General features: G+C 41.0%; 1 protein-coding gene across 1 annotated transcript; it reads right to left on the bottom strand.

Moving 5' to 3' along the window:
* Positions 1-1,135: 1,135 nt before the first annotated feature.
* trpa1b (transient receptor potential cation channel, subfamily A, member 1b) lies at positions 1,136-21,139 on the bottom strand (the record flags this gene model as incomplete). Its single annotated transcript, XM_080020394.1, has 27 exons — positions 1,136-1,361; positions 2,939-3,066; positions 3,275-3,376; positions 3,835-3,903; positions 3,998-4,180; positions 4,661-4,790; positions 4,881-5,050; positions 5,527-5,616; positions 7,840-7,996; positions 8,818-8,888; positions 9,446-9,544; positions 9,675-9,734; positions 9,884-9,974; positions 10,370-10,536; positions 11,345-11,459; positions 11,620-11,784; positions 13,051-13,226; positions 13,610-13,710; positions 14,197-14,296; positions 14,505-14,553; positions 16,814-16,950; positions 18,227-18,372; positions 18,979-19,087; positions 19,407-19,514; positions 20,264-20,439; positions 20,547-20,709; positions 21,044-21,139. 27 exons carry the CDS (start codon positions 21,137-21,139, stop codon positions 1,136-1,138), a joined length of 3,384 nt encoding a protein of 1,127 aa, XP_079876520.1.
* Positions 21,140-26,093: the final 4,954 nt, after the last annotated feature.

Here is a 26,093-nt window from a genome sequence, read left to right as displayed (position 1 = left end):
TGCCTACATGCTAATGCTAACACTAGCTAGCGCTACATAGACTCAGTAAATAGGCTTGTCATGTGTGGTGCCAAGTTTTTTTGCAGAGAGAATAGTTAACTACGTGATTGCAGTGTTAGCCGAGTTGCAAATCAACATTCCGTCTGAATGTATGCTTTTATTTTTAAATGAAAAAGCCGTGTAATAAACAGAAATATTGCAAAAGCAGCCCCTTCAGAGGGATTCAACAACCTGTCCGGGGTTTATTTTGCGATAACGACCGTCCGGCTGCACATCATGCTCCTTTACATATCACACAGCTCCTACCCAAGCAATCACACATGTGCACGTACACATAAACACACATACATAAAAGGTCCGATGATTAGTTATAATTTGATATTTAACCGTTTCACATTTTCTACTTCTACACAATGTAATGAAACGCATTATTGAAGCTGCTCCCAATATACACCCAAATTACAATGGCGACACAAAATCATGCGCGTGACAGCAGCCAAGAAATAGGTAATAGGTAAGTAAAGGTACAATATGTCATTTCTCCCAGTCAAAACAACAACAAAAGACGTGGGTTTTGATGACGTTGGTGGAGCGGCGTGGGATCACCGAGAGTCGTCTTGACCCGCGCGCTTGCGCTTTACTGGGGACAGAACGCGCCGCAAACGACAGTGGATAACTGTTTGCTCCGTCAAACAGTAGTGAGTAGAGCTCGCGTTGGCTACTCGCTCGAGTCCCCTCCTCGCTCTCCCACGTACCATCCCGTGCTCCTCGCATTGACCCCGGACCATTTGGGATAATGTAAGTAACAACTCAACAACATATATAACATAGGTCTAGTCGTTTTGGGACATTTTAATGCGGAAAAGTTACATATTGTACGTGTAAGCAATGAAGTATCAATGGGTCGCTAGTTAAATCAAGCAGCACTACAGTATTTTGTACTGTATGAATGAGTTATACATACATACATACATACATGTGTCATACATCTAAAGTAAATAGATACATATGCTTAGCGTTAGCATGCTCACTTTCAGTTACTGCTCGTAAAGCTACCGATGCGCAACCACTCGGCGCTCACAGATCCGTTAATCACCCGATCGAGCGTTCGATCACTACCTCCGCGTGACCACGTTTACTTCGATGGCTTTTTGGTTTCGTCCTCGAGGGCCTTCATCAGCGGCAGCCACCGGGATGGGGTCTGGCTCCTGGGTTTGCTCTGGCTCAGCCTCGGCCACATGTGGCCCTTGATGTGCGGGGGCCCGTCGGACTCGTCGGCCTCCGAGGTGATCTCCATCTTCTGGATGATGAGCTTCAGGAGGCTGTGCTGCTTCTCCAGGGTGCTGGACATCTCCTTCAGCCTGGAGAGGAAGACATGGGCTTGAATACTCTTCATTCATATTCATATTCATATTCATAACAGATTCATATTCAGAGTTTTGGACCTGACTCCGTGTGGGATTCCACAGAAAACCAACTAGTGGAATAGATGTGGTGGAAATGGAGGCAGGACTTGGTGTTTCAAGCCCACTAGAGGATGCTCATGCATCAGAATACAAAGCAAATAGTATCAGAATCACAGTCACAATCAGTTTATTGGGCCAAGTACAATTTTCATATACAAGGACAAATCATGATAAAGAATAAAGAAAAAAAACCCACAAAATTCTATAACAGGAGCTAAGTGGTAGTAAGGATGCAAGTATTGACTGTATAAATGTAAATCTAAACACCAATATGGTTGGATATTTCTGTACACGATAGATGGTCTGAGTATTTCAGAAACTGCTGACCTACTGGGATTTTTACGCACAACCATCTCTAGGGTTTATAGAGAATGGTCCGAAAAATAGAAAATATTTAGTGAGCGGCAGTTGTATGGACGAAAATGCCTTGTTGATGTCAGAGGTCAGAGGAGAATGGGCAGACTGGTTTGAGACGATAGAAAGGCACCAGTAACTCAAATAACCACTCGTCACAACCAAGGTATATGCAGAATACCATCTCTGAACGCACAACATGTCAAACCTTGAAGCAGATGCGCTACAGCAGCAGACCACACCGGATGCCACTCCTGTCAGCTCAGAACAGGAAAATGAGGCTACAATTCGCACAGGATCACCAGAAATAGGCAATAGAAGATTGGAAAAACGTTGTCTGGTCTGATGAGTCTCAATATTTGCTGCGACATTCAGATGGCAGGGTCAGAATTTGCCGTAAACAATATGAAAGCATGGATCCATCCTGCCTTGTATAAAGGGTTCAGGCTGGTGCTGGTGGTGGTGTAATGGGGTGGGGGATATTTTCTTGGCACACTTTGGGGCCCTAAGTACCAATTGAGCATGGTTTAAATGCCACAGCATAGCTGAGTATTGTTGCTGACCATGTCCATCCCTTTATGACCACAGTGTACCTATCTTCTGATGGCTACTTCCAGCAGGATAATGCACCATGTCACAAAGCTCAAATAATCTCAATCTCAATCCAATAGAGCACCTTTGGGATGTGGTGGAACGGCAGGGTGTGCAGTCGACAAATCTGCAGCAACTGCGTGATGCTATCATGTCAATATGGACCAACATCTCTGAGGAAGGTTTCCAACACCTTGTTGAATCTATGCCACCAAGAATTAAGGCAGTTCTGAAGTGGCCGGTGAGTGTATATACGTGGTCAAATGATTAAAATAATTAATCGCGATTAATTGCAGAATATTTGTGATTAATCATGATATATCACATATACATGATAATCACAATATCAAGAATTCAAAACACTGAGATAATTATTTCCCATTTTGGCTTCCTGCACTACAAAGTGTCCCCATTCTATCAGTAGATGAGCCAACATTAACATGACATTATAATATAACAGCGGTCTGCATTTACCGTGAGACCCCCGTCACCCCGTCACATGTACTGTACTATTTCTCTCACTCTACCTGTGTTTCTGCCTCTGTAGCTCGTTCTCCACCGGGGTGACGGGGCGGGAGATGGTCTGCAGCCGGGCCCTCAGCCCCGCATCCATCGCCTCGTCATCACCCCGGAACGTCAACAGCCCCAGATAGGCCTGTTTTAAACGTGTCACATTTTTCACAATATGAGGTTGGTGGGTAAGTGGGAATCGAATAGAACTTGTAAATAGAATCACAGAAACTTGAGATCACTGCTTCACTAAATACTTCAGTGAATACTTGTACAGGCATATTTTGTTTTTTTTTGCCTTTTTTATTAATTTGCATTGAGCTATTCCATTGTATTAAAAAGGTGTTAAATACCTTGGAGCACTTGCGGTTGGGGTACATGACGACAAAGGGCTTGTCCACTCGTTTCATGAACCAATAAGGCAGCTTGTCCTCCAGAGCGGTGTGGAGGTCAATCTTCGGGTCAGATATTAAACAGGTTTATTCCAACATTGCAAAAAAAAACAAAAAAAACCCCCCATAAACATTATATTATATATAATATTATATTATTGATATTATATATAAACATTTTGAATAAACTAATGGAAAAGTAAATGGAAAAAATAAAAATAAAAATACATTTAGAATTTTGTCTGATTATACATGGTGAAATGTTTGACTGTTTTTTTTGTTTGTTTGTGTCACAATAATTATTTAACCAAATGTGTAATGGTGATATTCATTCATAAACTTTCTTTAAATGCTGAGAACATAAATTGAGATGAAGTCGAATTTACGGTGGTGGAACAAAACCAGGAAGAAACAATGCAAAAAAATAGGAGAAACCAAAAGCAGTTGAACCAGGATTCACTTTTAATTGACCTTAATTTACAATCCCATTTTCATGACATCATCAAAGATTTTCGACTGACCTGCATGGCAATTCTCTTCAGGGCAGCATTCCTCTGGACCTCAGCGATGTCTCCGACCGCCAAACCAATCTACAGCAGAGTCACCATGAAGTCAATCATAAATCTCCCCTTTTCATTTATGTTTCATAAGATTATATACAGTAAGATACATTGAAATGCTTACCATCAGGTTGACCAGCAGTATTGGCATGAGCAGGGTGAAGATGATGAAGATAAAGAAGGTGACGTAGGTGAAGGGCAGCTTGTTGTTGAGGTAGGCCTGCAGGAAGTTGCTCTCATAGTTCAGCTCGCCCACCATCATCACAAAGGTCTGGATCACCGACAGCGGCACGCTCTGGAACTCAGGCTGCAAGGGAAAATGAATGCAGTACCACAAATAATATTATATTGAAATTACTTGCAAATTATCTCAATACGTAAAAATCCCTCTTTAGTGTATTATGTTCTTTTAATATAAGGACATAATCCAGTTCAGAAGGATTTTATTATGTGAAATCAGTGATAGATCCAATTATTTTTGTGTGATGGTTGTCATAGCTATGGTTATGATATTGTTATGGTTTTAACTTTTTTATTTCCTAATCTATCAATCCATCAATCCATCTATCTATCCATCTATCCATCTATCCATCTATCTATCCATCCATCCATCTATCTATCTATCTATCTATCTATCTATCTATCTATCTATTTCTGAAAAACACATTGACACTGATTGATAAGTGTAAAATGACCTGTACAAACACAGACCAGGTCATTTTAATGTCAGTGAAATAACAATTTACAACACTGGAATATTGAGACTTCAGGGGACCCGGTATCGTACCCGGTTGAGCATCAGAGCGTAGAACGCCAAGCCGAACGCCAACATCAGGAACAGGAACAGGATCACGATGCGGACCAGGGTCTTCATGATCTCCCCGAACATCACCACGTAGATCCCAAAATGCTCAAACCTGGAGACGATTCAAGGGGCAAATTCAAATTGAGAGCGGATCAGTCAGCGTCATTCAGGCCGCCGTGTGCTTTTTGAAATGGAAGAGTACCTTTGGAGGTAGAGAAGGAAGCCGACCCAGGATTGGAACACGGCCAGCGCCCCGGCCTGCCAATGCAGGGAACCCTCCATGTTGAGGGCCAGTGGGATGACAAACAGCAGGGAGAAGATGGCTGCCGCCCAATCACACTGGTTGGAGACATCCTTGAAGTAATTCCAGCGCTTTCGAGTGACAAAGAAAAAAGCAATTCGATGGAGGATTATTTTTCTTAGCGAAAGCTCTTAGGCATACTATATACTATACTATATACAGTACATACTAGGCATACTAGCTATAAAATCATTTCAAATCAATATTTTGTCTGCACTGTAGGGCAATCGGTATGAAGTCCACCGGGACCTCACATGGGTAAAGAATCGACTAATCGGGCGTTTGGTGCTGCGGAGAAAAACATCCAATCCATTATATTTTGTTTTTTTGGTTAGCCGCATGGTTCGGCAGGGGAAAGGCCAGCCCACCTTAGAGGTTACGTTCAATGTTAAATCAAGATTAATTTGACTCTGAGGTTACTGACTGCTAATCCATCAAACCCGAAGGCCGACCCCCCCCCCAAACACCCAAGGCCGGGCGCAGATTTATGGGTCCAAGGTCCCTCTGTTGAAATTACATGACGACTCTTACGTAACAGCAGCAATACCTGCTGGGTTATCTGCACCACCTCCTTCCCGATGGCATAGATGTTCATGACCACCACCATCACCATGCAGGTGGACAGGAACAGGCTTTGCTGTGGAGTACAAGACCACTTCAATCTATAGGAATTGGGGCTGCGACATTCAGGTTTTTCCAAAGTGAAATGTTGTAGAACTGAAGGCCTTCCTTTTGAGAGTTTTGTTTTTTATTGTTTTTAATTCAATAATTAATGTAGATGTAGGTATCACAAGTTTGGCCTTTTTCAACAGAAAGAGAAGTAATTTATATTTATGAAGCCACTGAACATGACCGTAATTTGAACATTTTTAGGTTAAGAGACCAGTGAGCCAGTTTGTAAAAATAAATTCTAATTACACAAGGACCAGCCTGTTGCCTGGCAAACGCAAGCTCGTCATTAACAGCAATATAACACGCACGGTGTTATCAAAAGCAAACACTTCTGGCAAGCAAGGTCGCATAAATATCAGCCTTCCTCCAACTCATAGATACAACGAGCGAGAGGGATGTTTGCCTATGGCTGTTTCATAAAAATCGTTGTCAAAGATCCGTTAAACTCCCAGAAGAGCAAATTTGAGAATGGACAGAATGAACCATTTACTCATTCAGATCTTTAACTTTATCTCCGTTCAACAGGAGAGGTGTTACAATTACGATTATTACATGATCGCCTTTTTGCATTATCAGAAGATTCCATAATAATATATATATATATATATATATACACCGATCAGCCACAACATTAATACCACCACTAATAACCACTCATATTGTGTAACTCCCTCTCTTGCCGCAAAAACAGCTCTGACCCATGGAGGCATGCACTCCAAAAGACCTCTGAAGGTGTCCTGCGGTATCTGGCACCAAGACGTTAGCGGCAGATCCTTTAAGACCTGTAAGTTGTGAGGTGGGGCCCACATGGATCGGGCTTGTTGTTCCAGCACATCCCACAGATGCTTGATTGGATTGGGGTATGTGGAATTTGGAGGCCAAGTCAACACCTTGAACTCTTTGTCATGTTCCTCAAACTATTCCTGAACAATTTCTGCAGTGTGGCAGGGCGCATTATCCTGCTGAAAGAGGCCACTGCCATCAGAAAATACCATTGTAAAGTAACATCCGCATGAATGCCAGGACCCAAGGTTTCCCAGCAGAACATTGCCGAGAGCATCACACTGCCTCCACTGGCTTGCCTTCTTCCCATAGTGCATCCTGGTGCCATCCCTTTCCCAGGTAAACAATGCACACGCACATGGTCCACTTCTGATGCTCACACTCATTGTAGGCGTTTTTCGGCGGTGGACAGGGGTCGGCATGGGCACTGACCGGTCTGCAGCTACGCGGCCTCATACATATCAAGCTGTGGTGCACTGTGTGTTCTGACACCTTTCTATCATAGCAGCATCAACTTTTTCAGCAATTTGTGCTACAGTCGCTCTTCTTGCCCCTTTCACAGGTTTTGGTTCCTTGGACCACTTTTGGTGGGTACTAACCACTGCATACCAGGAACACCCCACAAGAGCTGCTGTGGCAGTTTCGCCTACCACACGCCAGCCAAGGGGCGTTTTCAGGGCCTTCCGGCACAGAGGACCACCAGTTGTAAACACCACTTAATTGTAGCGAGTGGGCTAGCTGGAATTAGCCCAGGAGCAGATAGAACATGTCATGACACGGGCTCCTATCCTGAGTGTATGTGGGGATGGGGGTTTTAACCTGTTGCTCGTTCGACCAACCAGCGAGCAACAGGTATGCAGCCACTCTGACCCAATCACCTCGATCCAGGTCAGGTGTGGCTGCTCAAACCACACCTGCGATTTCGGAGATGCTCTGACCCAGTTGTCTAGCCATCACAATTTGGCTAGTCACTCAGATCCTTACGCTTGCCCATTTTTCCTGCTTCCAACACTTCAGCTTCAAGAACTGACTGTTCCCTTGCTGCCTAATATATCCCACCCCTTGACAGATGCCATTGGAATGAGATGAGCAATGTTATTCACTTCACCTGCCAGTGTAATGTTGTGGCTGATTGATCAATATGTGTACATACATATATATATTGGATCTTGTCTATACAGTATATACTGTATATATACATTTGGGGGAATTTCCAATGTTCAAAATGTCCGAATTAAAAAATTAAAATAAAATCAAAGGATTTTCATCAGTTGGGTTGAGGCAACTTTATGTTCAAATATTGATGGCTTATTTTTCCGAAGGTGGATTTGTATTATTATAACACTATGAGAGTGGCATGAATTGAACATAGAAGACAATGAAATGATTTCCGTGCCCCGCCCACCTTGATGAAGGACACGGGCACCATGGTGATGTGGTGGTGTCCGGGGATGGTAGTGTTCAGGGTGGGTCTCAGGGTGACGATGAGGTGGGTGAGGGGGAGGAGCCCCAGCAGATACACACACATATTGAGCACGTGGGCCATGCTCCCATACGCCAACCTGGCAACCCAAAAACCAAACCGTGTGGCGTAGTGAAAGAAAGAAAAATGAAAGACCTGTTGCACTTTAATGCATGGACGTGGAATGGTTTCAAGTTCAAGAGATTATTAGTTTTAGTACATTGGTGATATAGCGCAGTGTTTTTGACTGCATTTTCACTTACAACACATAAATTCAGGAGACTAGCTCTTGTGTTGCAAGATCTAAATTGCTAAACTGCACGGCTGCAGTAAGTCATCAGTTCCAGCAGAATAGCAGCTCTATGTTCATTAGAAAAAGCTAGATTTTAATACTGAGATTGAGAACTGTTAGTGGTGATGGAAGGCGAACACTCTTTCCTGAGATTCGGTGTTGTGGGCGAGTCACTCAGTAAAAAGAGTCGTTCAATTTTCCGACTCTTGGTTGGTTTGGTTCAGTCTGTGTAACGCGCGGGGGAGGACTTTCTGAACAGTGAACAAGAGTCAGAAGAGTCGGTTCGGCTCTGATCCGTGAGTGGAATTCTAACAAGAATCATTTAATCCTTTGCAAGGGATTTGTTTCGGAATGCAAAGTGTAGAATCACGTCACGTGCCATATGAATTGTGCCAAATGCCTGGACCAACTTTTTGGCTCAGTCTTGCAGTCGTCATTGGCCTACTAATTTAACTTTTTTTATGGTCTACTAACCTTTAGTAGGCCATAATGATAAGCACAGTTCTCTGTGTTTTGGACGTTTTCGCTGGTGAACAGGATAGTGGTGTGTGATTATTCCACTGTTGTCGACACTGGTGTAATGCAGTCGATAGAATTAGAAACATCACATGCTGTTTTTAATAACAAACCATTTCATCTCCAGGTATCTCTGGCAGACCGGGTGGCTCAGCAGCTCGATGCGGTTGTATTTCACCATGGCCTGCGGAGAAAGAAGAAAAAGCAATTATTTATTGGATACTCAGTCAACGAAATGTTGAAAGATTTACAAGGCGGATATTTCTTCTTCATCTCCAGACGAGGGAGAATTTGAGTGACATGAGCAGCAGGCATTCAGAAACAACAGCGCCATTGTTGAAGATGAAATATGGAATATGAAAGATGAATAGTCTGCATCTGAAAATTATGCAGGAAATCCAATGATTTATCAGAGCAAACCATTGGGATTTGACAACAGGAATGTCTGTACAACTTAAATAGAAAAGTATTTTCTTGTGCATTGCTCTAGGGATCAAATGTAGTTTTAGTACATTGAGTCCATCTAGTCAGCACCACACATTAGCCCCAACCATTTTCCTGATTATAGTTCCATTAAATAAAAAAAAAACAAAAAACTTTTCATATCATCTTTATTTTCAAGTTTCGGAAAAGAAAAAAAGAAGAAAAAAGGGGAAAGTCGAAAGGGTCTAAAATAAATGAATATACATAAATAAAAGAAATAAAGATATAAAAATGAATAAATAGAAAAAAAAGCCTTACATTAAGTGCTGCTAGCGGCTGGATCCTCAGGGTTTTGTCGACTTTCGAATACTTCTTCAGCGAGATGGGAGCCTGGAGCCATCGGAAATTATATTCGATCTATATTATGTGAAGAAATAAACTTCGTAAAAATTCAATTCAAACTAAATTTGATAAGATGTCACTGCATTCCACAGAGAACTGATATTTTGCGAATAGAGTTTCATGGCGTTGGTCAAAATTGAAATACGTTGTATTCGGGGCTGTTTGGATCGTCGTCCGACCCCGTCACACAGTGGTCCAACAGGTACTGACGAGTGAAAAACAATTTAAAAAACAAAACAAGATAAACAACGGCAACCTGAGAGCTGTATAATAACATGTGGAACAACACAGACAGTAGTTCACATGTTGAAGATCAACTTGACTATCAGCTCTTTTTTTTTTGTTTAAGCGAACCCTGTAGGACTCCGGCAGGAACTCGATCATGTCCAACACCGGCGAGCGCTGGTTTGAGTCGTGCTTGAAAGCCATCAAAACTTCAGCACATCTGAAAGAGGAAAACAAAGAATAAAAAGATGATGCCTTCAAGCTGGTGGGGTAGATAATTGGACATGGAAGGAAACTCAGCTTTTGGGGTATCTGGTTGGAACAGTGCAACTCTGTGTTCTGATTCTGTAGACGCGTACATATGGTATTTTTTTATTTTTATTTCATCTTACTTCCTATCCCTTTTCTTGACTGATAACGTGTTATCTTACCATATCTTTTCTTATTACTTTTGGCACAATCATCATTTGCTTAACGACAGTCACTTTGGAAGTCATCGTATCATTTCCAAACCCATTTTTAAATGTACGCCAAAGCAAAACGGTAAAAAAGAGAAAAGAAAATGTTTTTTGATGTAGATGTCCTGTTGCCATGGTTTCTCCCGGCACTTGGTACCTGTCGCTGTCGATGACGGCATTGGCCACGTCCTGCTTGCCGTTCTGCAGCGCGTCGTGCAGGAAGGACGTGTTGTTCTTGCTCAGGACAATCTCTGCCCCCCGCAGCAGCAGGAGGCGGACCGCCGCCACGTGGCCCTCCCTGGCCGCGATGTGCAGGGCTGTGTTCTGCCCCCAAATATACACAGGAAATAGAAATATCCACAATCAATTAAAATATACACGATAAGTCCACGTACTGCTGCTGTTACGAAAGACCACTGCCGTGAATTACAATTACCATTCCAATTTCCATTTCAATCACAATTGCAATTTCCAATTGCTTACATTTGCATGCCGGGTGACTGATGTTATTTTTTTTTTGGCTTGCCAGATGTATTTGCTTTTTATTTATTTATTTGTTTTAGTATATTTTTAAGTTTGTTTCTCTTCTCGTCTCTCCTCTTCTATGTCCTTGTTTAAAATAATAAAATAATAAAATATATTTAAAGATTAACCCAGCTTAAGGTGCACTTTAGTGTACGTGTTTAAAGTGTTTAGTTTTAGTCATCAAAAGTAACCCAAAATACAGTAACCAAATACATGAAAAATATATATCTTTATATATTTAAGTGCATTTTGAGTTCATCTTCTAACACATTAAATATAGCTGGGGTAGTGTAAGTGGTTTCAATTTGACTCAACTCGAGACCGTTATTATAAATGATAATAATAATAGTGAATACATACAAAGTATACTAAATATACTAAGTATACTATTATTATTATTATTATTATTATTAATTGTAGTAGTAGTAGTATTAGTATTATTAATATATGAGTATTGCTTAGTATGTATGTAGTAGTGTTTGTAGTATGTTTTTATGTATTTAAAGTAGCATGTTTTCACCTGGCTAGTCTCAGATGGGAGACAGATATAGACAGTCACAAATATATATACATATATATATATACATATATAATGGTAATTCCGCACCCCATCTTCATTTCTTTTATCCAGTAATTTCATATTTGCTGAAAGTAGAATTTTCATCGTCAGAGTGTATCCTTGACTGGCAGCGTGATGCAGACAAGACCATCCTTTGTAATCACTGCAAAAAGAAAGATTGATAGATAGATCAAAAATAAACCTGGAAATAAAACGAGCAACACAAATTTGTCATTTAATTTGACAAATTTGTCTCATTATCATCTCATCTCATGTCTCATAATAAATGAACAGATTGAGATTGCGATGTTTTTTAGTTTTACCAGTGGAACAGGGCTCCTTTACGGAGCAGCAGCTCCACCACCTTGGTGTGACCTCCAGCCGCCGCCAGGTGCAGCGGCGTCAGGCCGCGCTCGTCCCCCTCGTTCACCAGCCGCGAGTCGGTGATGGTCTCCAGTAACCTCTGGCAGGTGTTGATACGACCATACCTGGAGGAGAAACAAGATGAAACATCTAATATAAGATAAGATAAGATAAAAAAAGATAGTAATTTATTATCTTTATTAATGTCATGTGGATCACACATGGTTCATTTTGAAGGTTTGAAGGTTCATTTTTTATCATTGTTTTAAATTTATTTCAAATACATAGATAGAGAGACAGACAGACAGAAAGACAGACAGATAGAAAAAAGGAGAAAAAGATTATATAAAAAAACATGTGTAGTGTATCATGTGAAGTGTATCATGTGTAGTGTGCAGCACATCTTTGACCACTGGAGGGAGCATCAGTCTATCATTACTTGAGTGAAACACAACAACAATGCCAAATGTAAGAAAGTGAAAATAACTAAAATGCTTGCTTTTTTTTTTTATAAAAAGTCAAACTTTTGTCTTTTCTTTGTTGGGAAGGACAAACTAAAAAGGGGCGGAGTAAATATGACGTCACAGCGAGGCCTTCATTTGCCCTCCAGCTGTAACCAAATGGATGGACATAATGGAGCCATCCATAACTGTAACGTTAAATGTTCATTTATTCCACACTATCAGCAGCGTTCCATTATATGTGCCTTGCTAAATGAATAATAGCGTCGCAGCAATACCATACCATAGATGATTAATCGATTGGATAATCGTCAGACTGGGATTGATTTATGGTGAAGGGAATCATTTTCAAAAGTGGCTCCCTGAAATGAAACGCCTGAATGGTGTATCGGCTTTTGAATATAGTCATGTGGTTAATTTTTCATTGGATCATTGTTTTCAATTTACAGGATAAAAATGGATGCCTGGACATAGTTTAAAGTCTTTCAGAGGTCCATTAAAATGTTTACGTTTTTTTGTGCCGTTAGGACTGGGGCAGTCATTGACTGTTGGGCTCTTTCGACTTAATATACAATCTACACCGAATTCAAATTCTTGACTACTAGAGGAAGCCATAGACTATTATTACCTGATCGAAAAACAAAACTTATCAGGGCTCTATCTTGTAAAAACTAGGCCAATGTTGATTTTATTTTTTCGTCATTTCTTTTATATATTAAGAAAACCAATACCGAGTGCAGGTATTGCTTTCAATTTACAATGTGCAATTCTTGACCATTAGAGGGAGCAGCAGAGTAGTTTTTATCACTTTCGGTGTCTGTATGTATAGATGTATACGGCAACAAGCCTTAATCAACAGAGGCCAGCAAGAGAGGTATCAGCTATTAAACTAGTGAAGCGTCGGTTCTGAAGGCCTGGAATCCGACTCACTGGGCGGCAAAATGGAGGCCAGACTTCTTGTCCTTTGACTTGCGAGCGAGGCAGATCTCCCCAGAGAGCCCCAGCATGTTCTTCACCGAGTCGTGGATGCCCATCCGGCAGGCGTAGTGCAGGGGCGTGCAGCCCTCGCTGTCTTCACTGCACAGCAGGGCCTTCACGCTGCCGTTCTGCAGGAAGTCACGTTATAAACACCGGCATGTTTACATGAATGTGAAGCATATATCCATCTCTGAAGTAGTCTGGAATCTCGTTGGTGGGGCTAAAATAAATACACACCCCTTTTCATGCCTAGAATCAACCATACATCAGTTTTCCCTAATCTTACAGTATCTAATTATCCCACAGACTGGAGGACGCTCAGTCATTGCAGCTTTTAGTCAAACTGTAAATGTTCCAGACTACTTGGCTCTTTCGGGTGCTAATGCACTCTGTTATCCGAACCGGCTTTCAGGAGAAATTGTTCGCGGGAGAAATTGAGTAGATAAAATTTCTTTAAATGATAGCCTCCTCCCCGCCTCTTTATGGGGCTCCACTGCTGCACTGCGCTTACCTGCAAGACATCCTCAGAGAGGTTCTTAAGGCCCTTGGGCTGCAGGATGGCCAGGTGGAGGAAGTTGCATCCGGATCGGTCCGTCACGTTTACTTTGGCCCCTGGAAGGCGATATAAAAGAATGAGAGCATGAATGCACGCACACTAACAATCACATTCTCTCACAGTATTAGATACTGGAGATAGATAGATAGATAGATACACTAGATACAGTAGATACAGTAGATAGATAGATAGATAGATAGATAGATAGATAGATAGATAGATAGATAGATAGATAGATAGATAGATAGATAGATAGATAGATAGACAGATAGATAGATAGATAGATAGATAGATAGATAGATAGATAGATAGATAGATAGATAGATAGATAGATAGATAGATAGATAGATAGATAGATAGATAGATAGATAGATAGATGGATAGATAGATAGATGGATAGATGGATAGATAGATAGATGGATAGATGGATAGATGGATAGATAACCCTAAAATGCAACTATACTACCTACTAACTAACATTTTAAAATGTACAACTCAACAAATTATCTTCGAATTAGAAGATAGAAAAATCAATGTTGGACCTTTGGACAACAGCAGAGCCACAGTTCTCCAGGCTCCACAGCTGGTGGCCAGCAGCAGAGGAGAGTTCCCTTTACAGTCTATGCTGTCAATGTCCGCACCCTGGGGACAGGACGAAATGTAAAGCATAGGTTTTTAGGTTAAAAAAACGGAACCCCAAAATAAACGATGAACAATAAACTGGCAATTCACAATTATCAGTGTGCGTGTGTGCGTGTGTGCGTGTGTGCGCGTGTGTGTTCGTGCGTGCGTGTGTGTGTGTATGTCTTGTGAGCTATATGTACGCTATTTACTTATTAATCCTATTTACCATTGAAATTAGGTACTCGGCCAGCCCGATGTGGTCAAATATGGTGGCCCTGGAAAAGCAAAGCAAAGAGGTAGTAAACCAACATTCTGTCCCTTGAAATAAAAACACAACATCGCAGCCATAGCGGCGGAGCACGTTGAATGTTGAATTTAGGGGGTTTCCTTCTAACCAGGCGGCGCAAGAACATGCCGTAACTCAGTGTTTCCACTATCGCACACCATCCACTTTATCACACTGGGGTCTAACGAGCAACAGGTCAAAACCCCCATCCCCACACACACTCAGGAGAGGGGAGCCCTGTCAGGACCTGTGTCCATCCGCTCCGGGGCTTGTCCTATCAAGCCCCCTCTCCACAATAAACTTGTGTGTTTTCTACAATCCCTTCTTCTGTGTCTCTGTTTCATATTCATAGTGAATGTGACATTCACATTCCACTCAAATGATTCATTTTGACAGAATTAAATGATTCTTGTAAGAAATCCATTCAAAAGAATAAAAAAATGACGCTTCTGACTCTCGTTCACCAAACCCTAAAAGAGTCAAACCTTTCATCACTACGAGTTATTTAGTGCAGCCTTGCAATTTTGATCTTGCAACACAAGAGCGAGTTTAGATTATTTATGTATTTTAAGGGGAATTTGAAACATTTTCACAGCACAGTGGTTGAAAACACCGATATAACACGCATACAAGTCTAAATCTCTCTTCTCCAATGGAGTCGCGTTAACTGTTAATGACGCATTTTGATAACGGTTTCTCGGTAAGTGATCCGTTCCGCACTGTGAGAAACCACTTTGGGAGAGGCTTAAGGGGTAGAAAGGGTGGTTTCCACGCTCAAATAGTCTTCAAAGAGCTATCGATTGGGTAATCTCCAAAACGGCGGTCGACCCCGCGCCCAGGGAGGGCAACAAACACAGTTTCATAACTTTAACCAATGGTCCTGATGTTAATAGATTAGTGCTGGGATTCCTTTCTTTCTTATATCGAATTATTCCCTGTTAATTCTGAACTTAGACAGTGAAAGGAGCATTGATACGTGAATCAAATTAAATCATGCAGAGACATGACGTAGATACAACATTTGGGAGTGTGGAGGAAAAGAAGAAATATTTGGGCACTGGAAGACAAAAACATCATATTAAATATTGGACCGAACGAAAAAATAACCTTAATACCGATAAGAGATTTCAAAGCAACATTTCTGCTCGAAACAACATTTTTGTTTGATTCGGGTTTTCGTTTCTAAACACTACCGGGCCCGCCCTGGTGAGTACGAGTAGGTTAAAGTTTCCGTCAAATACTTCTCGGACAGTTCTTTTGTTGGATTTCCGGGATCGTTCATGTTTTCTCCAAAGTATTCAATGATGCAAATAAAGGATCAGAGCACTTAAGGTAATTCTGACAAACTCTTATTTTAAGAACGGCAGGTTACTTTACTTTCCTCTGCCGTTGTCTTTCTAAAGGGGGTTAAGCAGGGTTGCATTGCAGGCTAATGTCCTAAACGTATTCCCTGTGTCAGCACTTATTTCTACGGCTCTTCGGGGAGAGCAAATCGCTTTTAAGGGACGTACGCTGCATATATGTACCATATCTCCATGTATTTATTATCTCTGTAATATGCTTGTCACCCCCTTAAGGTTTATCTCTATCCCATTTCCTTTTATAATGTAGTTATGATGTTGATTTTCTGCAGGCTGATAAGATTGATTCTCTCTATGAGTAAAGGTGGAAACGGTTACTATGCATAGATCCCAAATGCATCTGGCAAGTAAAGGCAACATCAATACTCGCAGCCTACTGTAGCCTTAGCCCTAGCCATAACTATAACCCACATCGTCACCATAACCCTGATGCTTCAGCTCCTTGTGCACCAATACACAATTCTTATCTTAGTTTTAGATTTTATCATTATTATATCAAATTTTATTATAAAGAATTGTATCTGTATATGTTGTGTTTTTGAATTGAAGGTTAATAAGTACTTCTCAAAAGATCTTCTTTTGAAATAATGTCACCTTATTAACTATATAAAAAACATCATAATATTTAAAACACATGAAATATAAAAATATATATTTTAAGAGACAACTGCGATGATTTGGTGTGCCAGTGCCCCAGGGATCAACACAAAACTATAAACACGTATTCCTACAGTAACCCCAATCTAACCCTAATGCTGTTCAGTGTACGGCTGAACGCAATCAATTAAATATTACGTTTATTTTTTTTTATTCATTCATATACAGTAAATAATTATTGAATGAATTATAATAACAAAATAAAATAATAATGAAAAAAAAAAGGCCGACCTGTGCAGGGGGGTCTGGTGGGCCCCGTCGGTCAGGTTGATGATGTCCTCCACTGGGTCGTAGGAGGAGAGCATCAGTTTGACTGCCTCAATGGCTCCCTGGGTGCAGGCGAAATGGAGAGCAGTGGATCTGTCCACCTGGATAGATGGATGTATGATGGATAGATAGATAGATCGATAGATAGATCGATAGATAGACAAAAACAAAATGCAATAATAGTAAAATAAATGCAATAAAAATAGAGAAGAATCGCCAGTATGCATAAACCAAAAAATAACTAAGAAAAATTGGCAATATACAATAAACTAAACTAAAAAGAAACTCAGGCAACATGCAATAAATCTAAAAAATAACAATAAAAACAAACAATGACAAGAAAAAAAAATGGCGACAATCAGTAGACAATAAAATAAACAAAACAAATAAATAAATAATAAGAAGAGACATCATAAAATAATGTGAAGTTTCTTGATGAATTTGGTGTGTTGATGAAGAAGGAATGACTGCTGACGCTGACTTGAGTAAAATAATAGATTTATTACAAAAGAACAGCATCGTTCACCATCTGATTCCCCTACATAGGTCACCGTTCACATTTTCACTTTCACCTCCCTTATCACCGGGACCCCTGACAATGGGTTCTCTCGCTCTCTCTTGAGACCCCTGGCACCGTCTGTTAGTAATTATCTTATACAATGGGTACTGTCTTGGGACGCCACTCATTCCAAGACACCTCAAATGCAACTTCAGTAATAAATACTTTGGATAATAATAATAATAATAATAGTCTAAGGGTCTAATCTCCTTGGGCCTGAGGGCTGCGACGTGGGGTCAGAACCAGTAAGAAAACCCTTCAATGAGATAAGCAGGACCGACCGCAGCGGGACCGGCAGCACAACGCGCCACTCAGCGTCACAGTGGAAGTGAGGTAATTTCTATCATCTGAGGTTCTAACTGTAGCCACTACTGCTACTGCCAGTGGATCTGGCAGCCAGGCCGGGGAGAAGACGCAGTGATTGCTCCCAGATGGCCAGCATGGCTCTGACTGCACAAAAAGACCCAGCAAAACACTTTACAGGTGGAGTCGCATGAGCCAAAATAGAAACCCTCCCCACCCCGCATCGAGGGGGACAGTAGAGGGATAAGCTCTGTTTTATGACGCTATCAGAGATTACAGCAGCGGTAGGTTGTTGGTTGTAAAAGGAAGCTGCTGACCAATTCCAAATCCGGTAATAAAAAAATTCACGAGTTTCACGTGAACTCAACACGAATAACTACCAAATGTGCCCCAAAATGCAACATGTGGCCGTTGGGTTACAAACCAAATTTTCTTTCTTTACTTAAAGCCAAATCATTAAAAATAATAAATTACATTTAATAATAGCACAGATGGAGAGAAAATTGAAGTTTGACCTGTTGTTGGTCAACTTTGGCCCCAGTGGCGATGCAGAGGCGGATGGTGTCGATGCTCCCCCCACGCACAGCCAGATGCAGGGGACTGCTTTTGGACTTGTCTAAATAGTTGATGTGCAATTCAGGCGGGTGACCAATCTCCTCCCCTGCCGTGACAGAAGATGGCTTTAATTTTTAAATTGTATTTTTTGTTAATTCATACACAAAGGGCAATTCCAAAGTGCTTTACATACAGCATAAAAGTCATCATATAAGAGCAAAGAAGAACAAAGGCATGGAAGTACAGATCTAAAAACAGACAAAAAAGACATCAATGGAAGTTCTTTACTCTCAAGTAAAAAGGTAATATATATCCATTTGCAAGCTGATTTAAATGTTTAGAAAAACCTTACAGAGACTAATTTTACTGATTGGGCCTTTGAGGAATCGATTCCTTTTTTTGGTGCTTGACTCTGCATAGTCTTGCGGTTTGCCTAGCTTGTTTTTACTAGAGGACGCGCACATTCACATTGTCGTCATGCTTTCTGACTCCTAAGATGTCCGAGCTGAAGATCCGTGTAAAACTCTTGGCAATAAACAACAACAACAAGTATCACAAATAGTTTGGGCTTTGGGCTAAAACATACGTGATTCACCGGCAGCGCCTCCCACTCTTGGGTACAGTACAATACAACGATCACTCTGCAGAGCCTGGTTTGTGTACTGTGCACGCTAGCATTTTAAAATCTTCTCCAAAACGTCTCTGGTCGTACCCGCCTTGAGGATCACTTCCATGGCCTTCCTCGCACCTGCGAACGCCGCCGCGTGGATGGCAAAATGGCCGAGCTTGTTCTGCCGGCAGAGACGCGCTCCGTGCTTCAGCTTAATGGGCGTACAGGAATTGGAAGGAGATGGGAAAGACAAGATATAATTGCAAAGCCAAAAACGTTCAACGGCTCTCAGGGTTGCAATGGGTGACCGGTCCCGACAATGTGTGACGTGACAGACCATTAATCAAGGGCACAAAAATTTCCCCAAAAAAGGTGTTTAAAAATAGAAATCCAATTTTCTCTTGATTTAGTTAGTGGTATGAGTTGGCGCTGAGAGGTGCATATTGTAGGGTTTTTTGTCTTCGTATTCCACGTGGACGGTAAAGTACTGAAATGAAATGCGTCGTGTATGTGAGGGCGGTAGCACCTACCAATTTGCAGAGGGCCACGCAGTTATTGATGGAGCAAGCCAGCATCACCGGCGTGTTTCCAAGGTCTCCCTCCAGGTTGCAGTCCGTGGCGCTGTAGGACAGCAGCAGCTGGAGGGGACGGGTGATAAATATGTTTCAGAGAACATTTATTGTCCTCATCCCTTCCGACAGGACCCGAGCCCTGCTGGGCGTTTGGTGGAGAAAAGCCAACCGCTATGGGGACTGAAGGACAAGGTCCTTCCAAGCAGGGGGGAAGGTTGACTCTGGGTTTTTTGTCAAGGTAAGCAACTCGCCGCACCGCCATGGGGCCGACACTGCACAATGCACAGGTTCCTTCAGGTGACAAGTTAATACAGTGCTGGTTGTGAAGTAAAGGTCCAAAGAAAGGTTATTTGACTAGAACTCATTCCCCTTTGTAAGAGTTGTTGACTTTCTCGGGGATAAGTTGAACCCCTTTTTCCAGCATTTATTATCAGAAACCTTCACACAACGACTTCATACTTTATAGTTCCCCCCCATTCATGGGGAGGATCTTCATGTTTCCACTCATCGGGAAATGCCAGCTGAGAGGACCTTGAACTACATTTGTGGAACTTCTCAAGTGGGAGCAAAAGTGTACAAATACACCGATTTGTACAACAATTTGTACAATTGATCATACTATAAAACTGTAATCATAGCAAAACTATGCATGTTGTTAAACCATAGTGGCCACTTCAAATCCCCACCGTCCACATTTAGTCTAAATGGAGCTGAAGCACGACAGCGTCTTGGAATAACTTTGGTTGTTGGTTAAAGAACGGCCGGTTTACATATCATTTTGGACTATCGGACCCTTCATATTTCAGTGTCTTCACCTCCACCAGGTTGTTGTGTCCGTGGCTGATGGCTAGATGCAATGGGGACATGAGGGCCGTGTTGAGGACATTGGGGTTGGAACCCAGGTCCAGGAGGGCTCTGCAGCTCTGAACCTGGTTCTCAGCCACGGCCCAGTGCAGGGGCACGCTGCCCTGGTCATCACCGCTGCACAGCACTGAGAAGGGGATGGATAGAGATATGGATAAAGATTTACACACACATTTCCATTTGATTTGAACGAATTGTCCTCAAAGACCTCAAGCCCTACGAGTCCCCGCTCACCCTCCGGGTCGACGGAGGAGGCGATGAACTGGATGAGGGTGACGTGGCCTCCCCCTGCGGCGTGATGGAGGGGTCCGGCTCCGAAGTCGTCCCTCTCGCTCAGGAACTCGGGATTCTTCTGCACCAGGCTCTCCAGCAGAGCCAGGTCGCCCTTCTCCACCAGCTACAGTACACAAGGTCATGGAATGGAACAGAATGAAACAGACTATGACGTTAACTGTCATTTTATTGTATTCAGGCAAGACTTTACCTGAGCCATCATTACAGACTATTGACATTTAAGAAATACGGTTGATACATTTAAAGATCTAATGTCAATATCTGTATCTGTATCTATATTATAAAATAAAAAATAAATATATAAATAAAAAATAATACGAAAAGAAGTGGCAATGCATGTTTTTTCAACAGCGAACAATACGCCTGTCTCAACAATGCACATTCTGACGAGGGAAAATAAAATTGTATTTTTTCTACGTAGCGTGTATATTGTTCACCTCAAACACATTGAGGCTGGTCATTGCTGCGTCTTCATCCTCTATCACGTAAGTGTAACAGCTGGTCTGCCGAGCCACCTCCCGACTGAAGTTCATGAGGGGAGTTGGAAAGAGCGAATTCCGTCAGTCAAACGCCACAACCTCTGCTGGTGGGAACAATTGAACAGCATAACAAAATGTTTTAAAGAGCAAAATCCGATACAGCTGGAAGTATGAACACATAAATCCTTGAGAGGGCAGATAGCGCTTCAGGCCAAAAGGCTTTTTTCGCGGACGCGAGGGCCCACAGACAGCTTTCTCTTTCCCTTTTTACCACAGGGGGTGTTTGAGTCCGCCGAGTGTTTAGAAGCCCTTTGGAGCCTTTTTGCTTTTTGTTGAAGAAAGCAATTAAGTTCTTCACACTGCGTTCGAGGCCCTCCTTCCCACGTCCTTGAGAGAGGGCCGGGCGAGTGCAATGGAAAGAGGCCATGGAATCGTATGCTATGAGCCCCTGGAGTCACATCCAAAAGACCCAAGCCGGAGATGACATTGGTGAGTTGCTCCCGTTGGAAACCACCTTTGACCCAAACCCGTAGCCGTAAAAGGACATGGAGGTTTTTCTATCTTTTGTTCCATTGCCAATGCAATCAAGCTCGACCAGCTCAGTGTTTTTCAACCACTGTGCCTTGGAAATGTCAAAGTTTGTAATTCAACTTAAAATCCGTTATTAATGGAAACTAGCTCTTGTGTTGCGGGATCAATATTATTACACTAATTGATCTAATTCAGCATTTCCAGGCGGGATAGCAGCACACACAAACAAGTTTCACTCACAAAGTGAGAACTTTTAGAAGCGATGAAAGGTTCGACTCTTTTTGGCGATTCGGCTCTTGACGAGGCACGTAGTAAAAATCGTTACATTTTCCCGCTGTTTGTTAGTTTGATTCAGTCGGTGTCACGAGCGTCCGAGGAGTCGGCTCTGAGTTGTGGGTGGAATTCTCACGAGAATCATCTAATTCGGTGATGAATGCAGTGTGAGTGTAAATCCCTTACGTTCGATGAATTATGCCAAACGTCGAGACCTTATTTTGCCTTGGACTCTAATTAAGTCCTTGGTGACTATTTTCAGCTTATAAGTCGATGATTCGCTCTCCAAACCGCCCTTTTGCCGGAGTGACTGCAGACTCCTGAGTCATTTGAGACATTTCAGATTTCGGATTTGTTCGCTAAGAACGAATCCATCAGAGTCTTGCGACACTAACTATTAGTAGGCCGTAATAACAAGCACAGTTCTTCGGGTTTGAGATGTTTTGTGATGTTTATAGTGGTGAACGGGATAGCGGTGTAGTGCCGTGGGATTGTTTCATTTTAAAAAATGTGCCGTCCCGTTAAAAAAGTTTGGGAAAGGCTGCAAGGGCTGATTAATGGCTAGCAACTTTAGCACACGAGCTAAGTCAACAACCGCCATGATTTCACCGCATGGAAGGCAATAAATCAATGGCAGTGGCGGTTTCTATACACACTCTTGACTCACAGAAATATTTTTTGCGTCTGAGAAAAACCAGAAGAAAGCTTTGAAGAGTCAAACACTGGAGGAATAACACATGCACCAGAGTTCTGCTGCATTTTTCCCTTGTCCAGTGAGTTGATGGAGAGTGGGATGATGGCGATCAATGATCAGCTGTAACCCTCGCTCTTTTGGGGACCGCCCATTGTTCCGACAGCCCACTGATCCAAAGCCCCAATAGCCCCAAATGTCGGGTTAGAAATGATCAAGTTTAGGAATAATAGGAGGGGGTGCAGATACATACACTAAACCTAAACTACGAAAGTATGGCAATGTGGGGAGGTGGGGGGGTGTATTAAAATTTAAAACGAATGAGTTTATATTTCATTCTGACTAGCACGAAATATAAGCAGGGTTACTGTTTTCACTTTTTTTCTATTGAACGGTCTATTAAATTCAAGTTTGGGTGAGATTAGGGATCATCGGTCATACCATCAGTATGAATTTCATTTATAGATACAATTTACCTGGGTGTAAATATTAGTGTTGGTACGCCTGTGTACCCATCAGCCAGTGCGGTAAACATTTCTATGGTAACAGCTAGCTCCACCAATGAGAGACTGTTACATTTAGGATTATGGGTAGTGTAGTCTCCATGACATCATGAATAAAACATGTTTTTCTTAAAACAAGGTTGATATCATATGGACCTGTGGCTTCTACAGGAACAAAAAAAAAAGTATATATACATTGCGTAATATTTACGCAATTATTTATAAATGTTTCAAACCTTAACCCTAAAAACTACACAAACTACAATTCTGTGCCATTTTGTTATGCATCTTTATGCAATTGCCTTATGGGTGAAGTAGTTCTATTATTATAAACCTACAAATGAAAAGAAAGTATGGGTGAAAAGGGATATGATGTCTTACCATGGGTTAATTTGGACGGGGAATATACCTGCGCTCTCAGAATTTACCTATGTAATTTGCAAAGCCCTGAATTACAGTATATGCTAGGACATTTCAAGTGGCAAGGTCAATATCTCAGTTTAAAGTCCACTGAAATCTTTCAAACTTACATATGTTAACCGACAAGATGGGACCTTTCCAAAAATGTGCTTGGTTTTGTTCCACGACAAAGTAAAAAATATATATGTATACTTTATTCGAATTAGATTGTGAATGGTCTGGGAATCCACATTTGACTTTCCACTACGGTGGAGGGTTGCGATTTTTTTTACTTTGTTGTAAAAAGTCAGTTATGAATAATAACAGAGGGTCAAAAAAGAGAACAATAGTAGTTTTGCCCCAAGTAGAATAATGGTCCTGGACTGGGGGTCTACGATATGCTGCTAAAAACTATTGTATGCAGTTTGCACAAAATAATAATTATGCTAATTCATAATCAATTAAGTTTTCTGTAGTATAATAAATGTCATCAAAATCAGATTCATACCATGCATAAGAAAGTGAAATTTGACCGCAATGTATGTTTATAAACAGTGAGGAAAGTTTGCAGCATAATGATGAATTTTAGGAGTTTATTTTACGGTTTTTCTTGGTCACCGAAATTATTTGTATTGTAATAAGAATTTTGCACATATAAGGGATTTGACTCCATGGCTCTCATAATAATTGCAAAATTAATATAATTTAAATTAATATTTACATAAATTCATATTCATTAAAAGCAGAACAAAGCTATCCATCGTTTTGCTAACTAGATAAGTCATGCATTTTGAAAGAGGCGGAAAATGCAGCTTGGTTTTTACTAATTGTGTTATACTAATTCTGATCAGGATGATCCCTCCTGTTCTTTCCATGCAGCAGATGTTTTCTCACATTAAAGGCTGTTTACAGGAGCAGACGGCAGAAGGAAGAACAGGAAAATGACATCGATCAAAGCATTTTACAGACGCTAGATGAACAGATGCTGGTTGTATTGCAACCTGACAGTCACCTAAAAACGAAACAAACCACCTTCCATTCAAAATGGCAAAATAATAAAAAAAAGGTTAAATATTTTAAGAAATTATTTAAAAATGATGAAAATGTCATAAAAACAATGAAAAAAGTGGTTAAACATTTTATAAAAATGATGGCAATTTTATAAAAGTCAATAAATAAAAATGTAAAAAAACATGAGATTTTTTTTTCAAATTATGAAAATATTTATAAACATAGTGTATAAGGGTTAGTAAAATAAAGATTAAAAGTGGAAAAATGTTTATTTACATCCATCCTATTAACTGTTGAATAACTGACAAAAATAAATGCTTATAATGTGTTTTATTTTCTACAGCAAAAGTTGGGGTTCCTATCCGTCATCCATAATGAAAATATCAAGCAGGTATTCTCATATAAATACTTGGATGTAAATAATACCTGCAAAGACCACATTAAAATTGTCTGCAAAAGAACAAAACAAATAACTCATTTTATCCGCCGCCTCAGGTCTTTTGGGGTGAGTAGTCAAGCTCTTCTTTTGTTTTGTTTTTTTTCTTCTGTGATTATGAGTTTTTGTGCAGAATTGTCATACTACATGGTACAAGTGTTTGTCCACTACTTTAAAGTCAAAACTGCTCCACCAAATAAAAATCTGCTCAAAGGTTCAAAGGAAACTCTATGACTTTTTCATAGCGTAATAACATATCTTGGCCGGCCGACAACATTGGTTGAATACAAATTGTCACCTTAAAAAAAAAAGAGATATAGGTTTCCAAGGTTGAATCGGGTTAGACTGAAGCGCTCTTCTGTACACCAGTCAATTCAAAACGTATATATAATTTTAGGATTCATTATTATTATTATTATTATTATTAGTAGTAGTAGTATTAATAATAATAATAATATTTTTTATGTTATTATATTATTTATTATAAAACTAGTTATTAATATCATCATCACCGGGTGCGTTGCATTACATTTCACTGCATATATCTATGAAAGTATGTATATGTATGTGACAAATAAAAATCTTGAATCTTGAATCTTGAATCTTGAATCATGTACTAAATATGAATAATATATTTTATTTAAATATACGTTTTTGTATTTTGTATATAAATTATACAAAATGTTAAACTACATTTTTTTTTTTTTTGTGTGTGTGTGTAGTCTTCAATCACACAGCACCAACTTCATTGACCTTTTTACAAGATATACAAGATGAAACTGCTGCCTGCAACCACAGCCCACTGTGAAGGAGACGCTCGCGTACTCACCGTGCGTGCGGGTGGAGCGGAGCGGGAGCCGTGGCGCTGTCCTCCCGACCGCGGCTTTTAAGGAGCGAGGGCAGGATGCGGGTCGCCCCCTGAGTGCGAGACGCTGCCCCTGGTGACCGCCGTCCCCGCTCCTGGCTGCTGTCATCGGGGGGGGGGGGCAATTAGCAATTCGAGACAGGGGACCGGTGCTGGATCGTCCAAGACACTCAGCTGCATAATGAGGTTTGGGTTAATGTGCCTGGACGCCCATCGCTGCAGCCTTGACAACGTGACCGCAGTGTTGTCACTTTAAGTTCATTCTTTCTTTCTTTTTTTTGGTTACCCTTTTTACAGTA

The sequence above is a fragment of the Zeus faber genome (genome assembly GCF_960531495.2).
Source record: "Zeus faber genome assembly, chromosome: 19".
Taxonomy (NCBI): Eukaryota; Metazoa; Chordata; class Actinopteri; order Zeiformes; family Zeidae; genus Zeus; species Zeus faber.
Note: the sequence above shows the minus strand (reverse complement) of the source record. Positions and strands in the feature narration are given on the sequence as shown.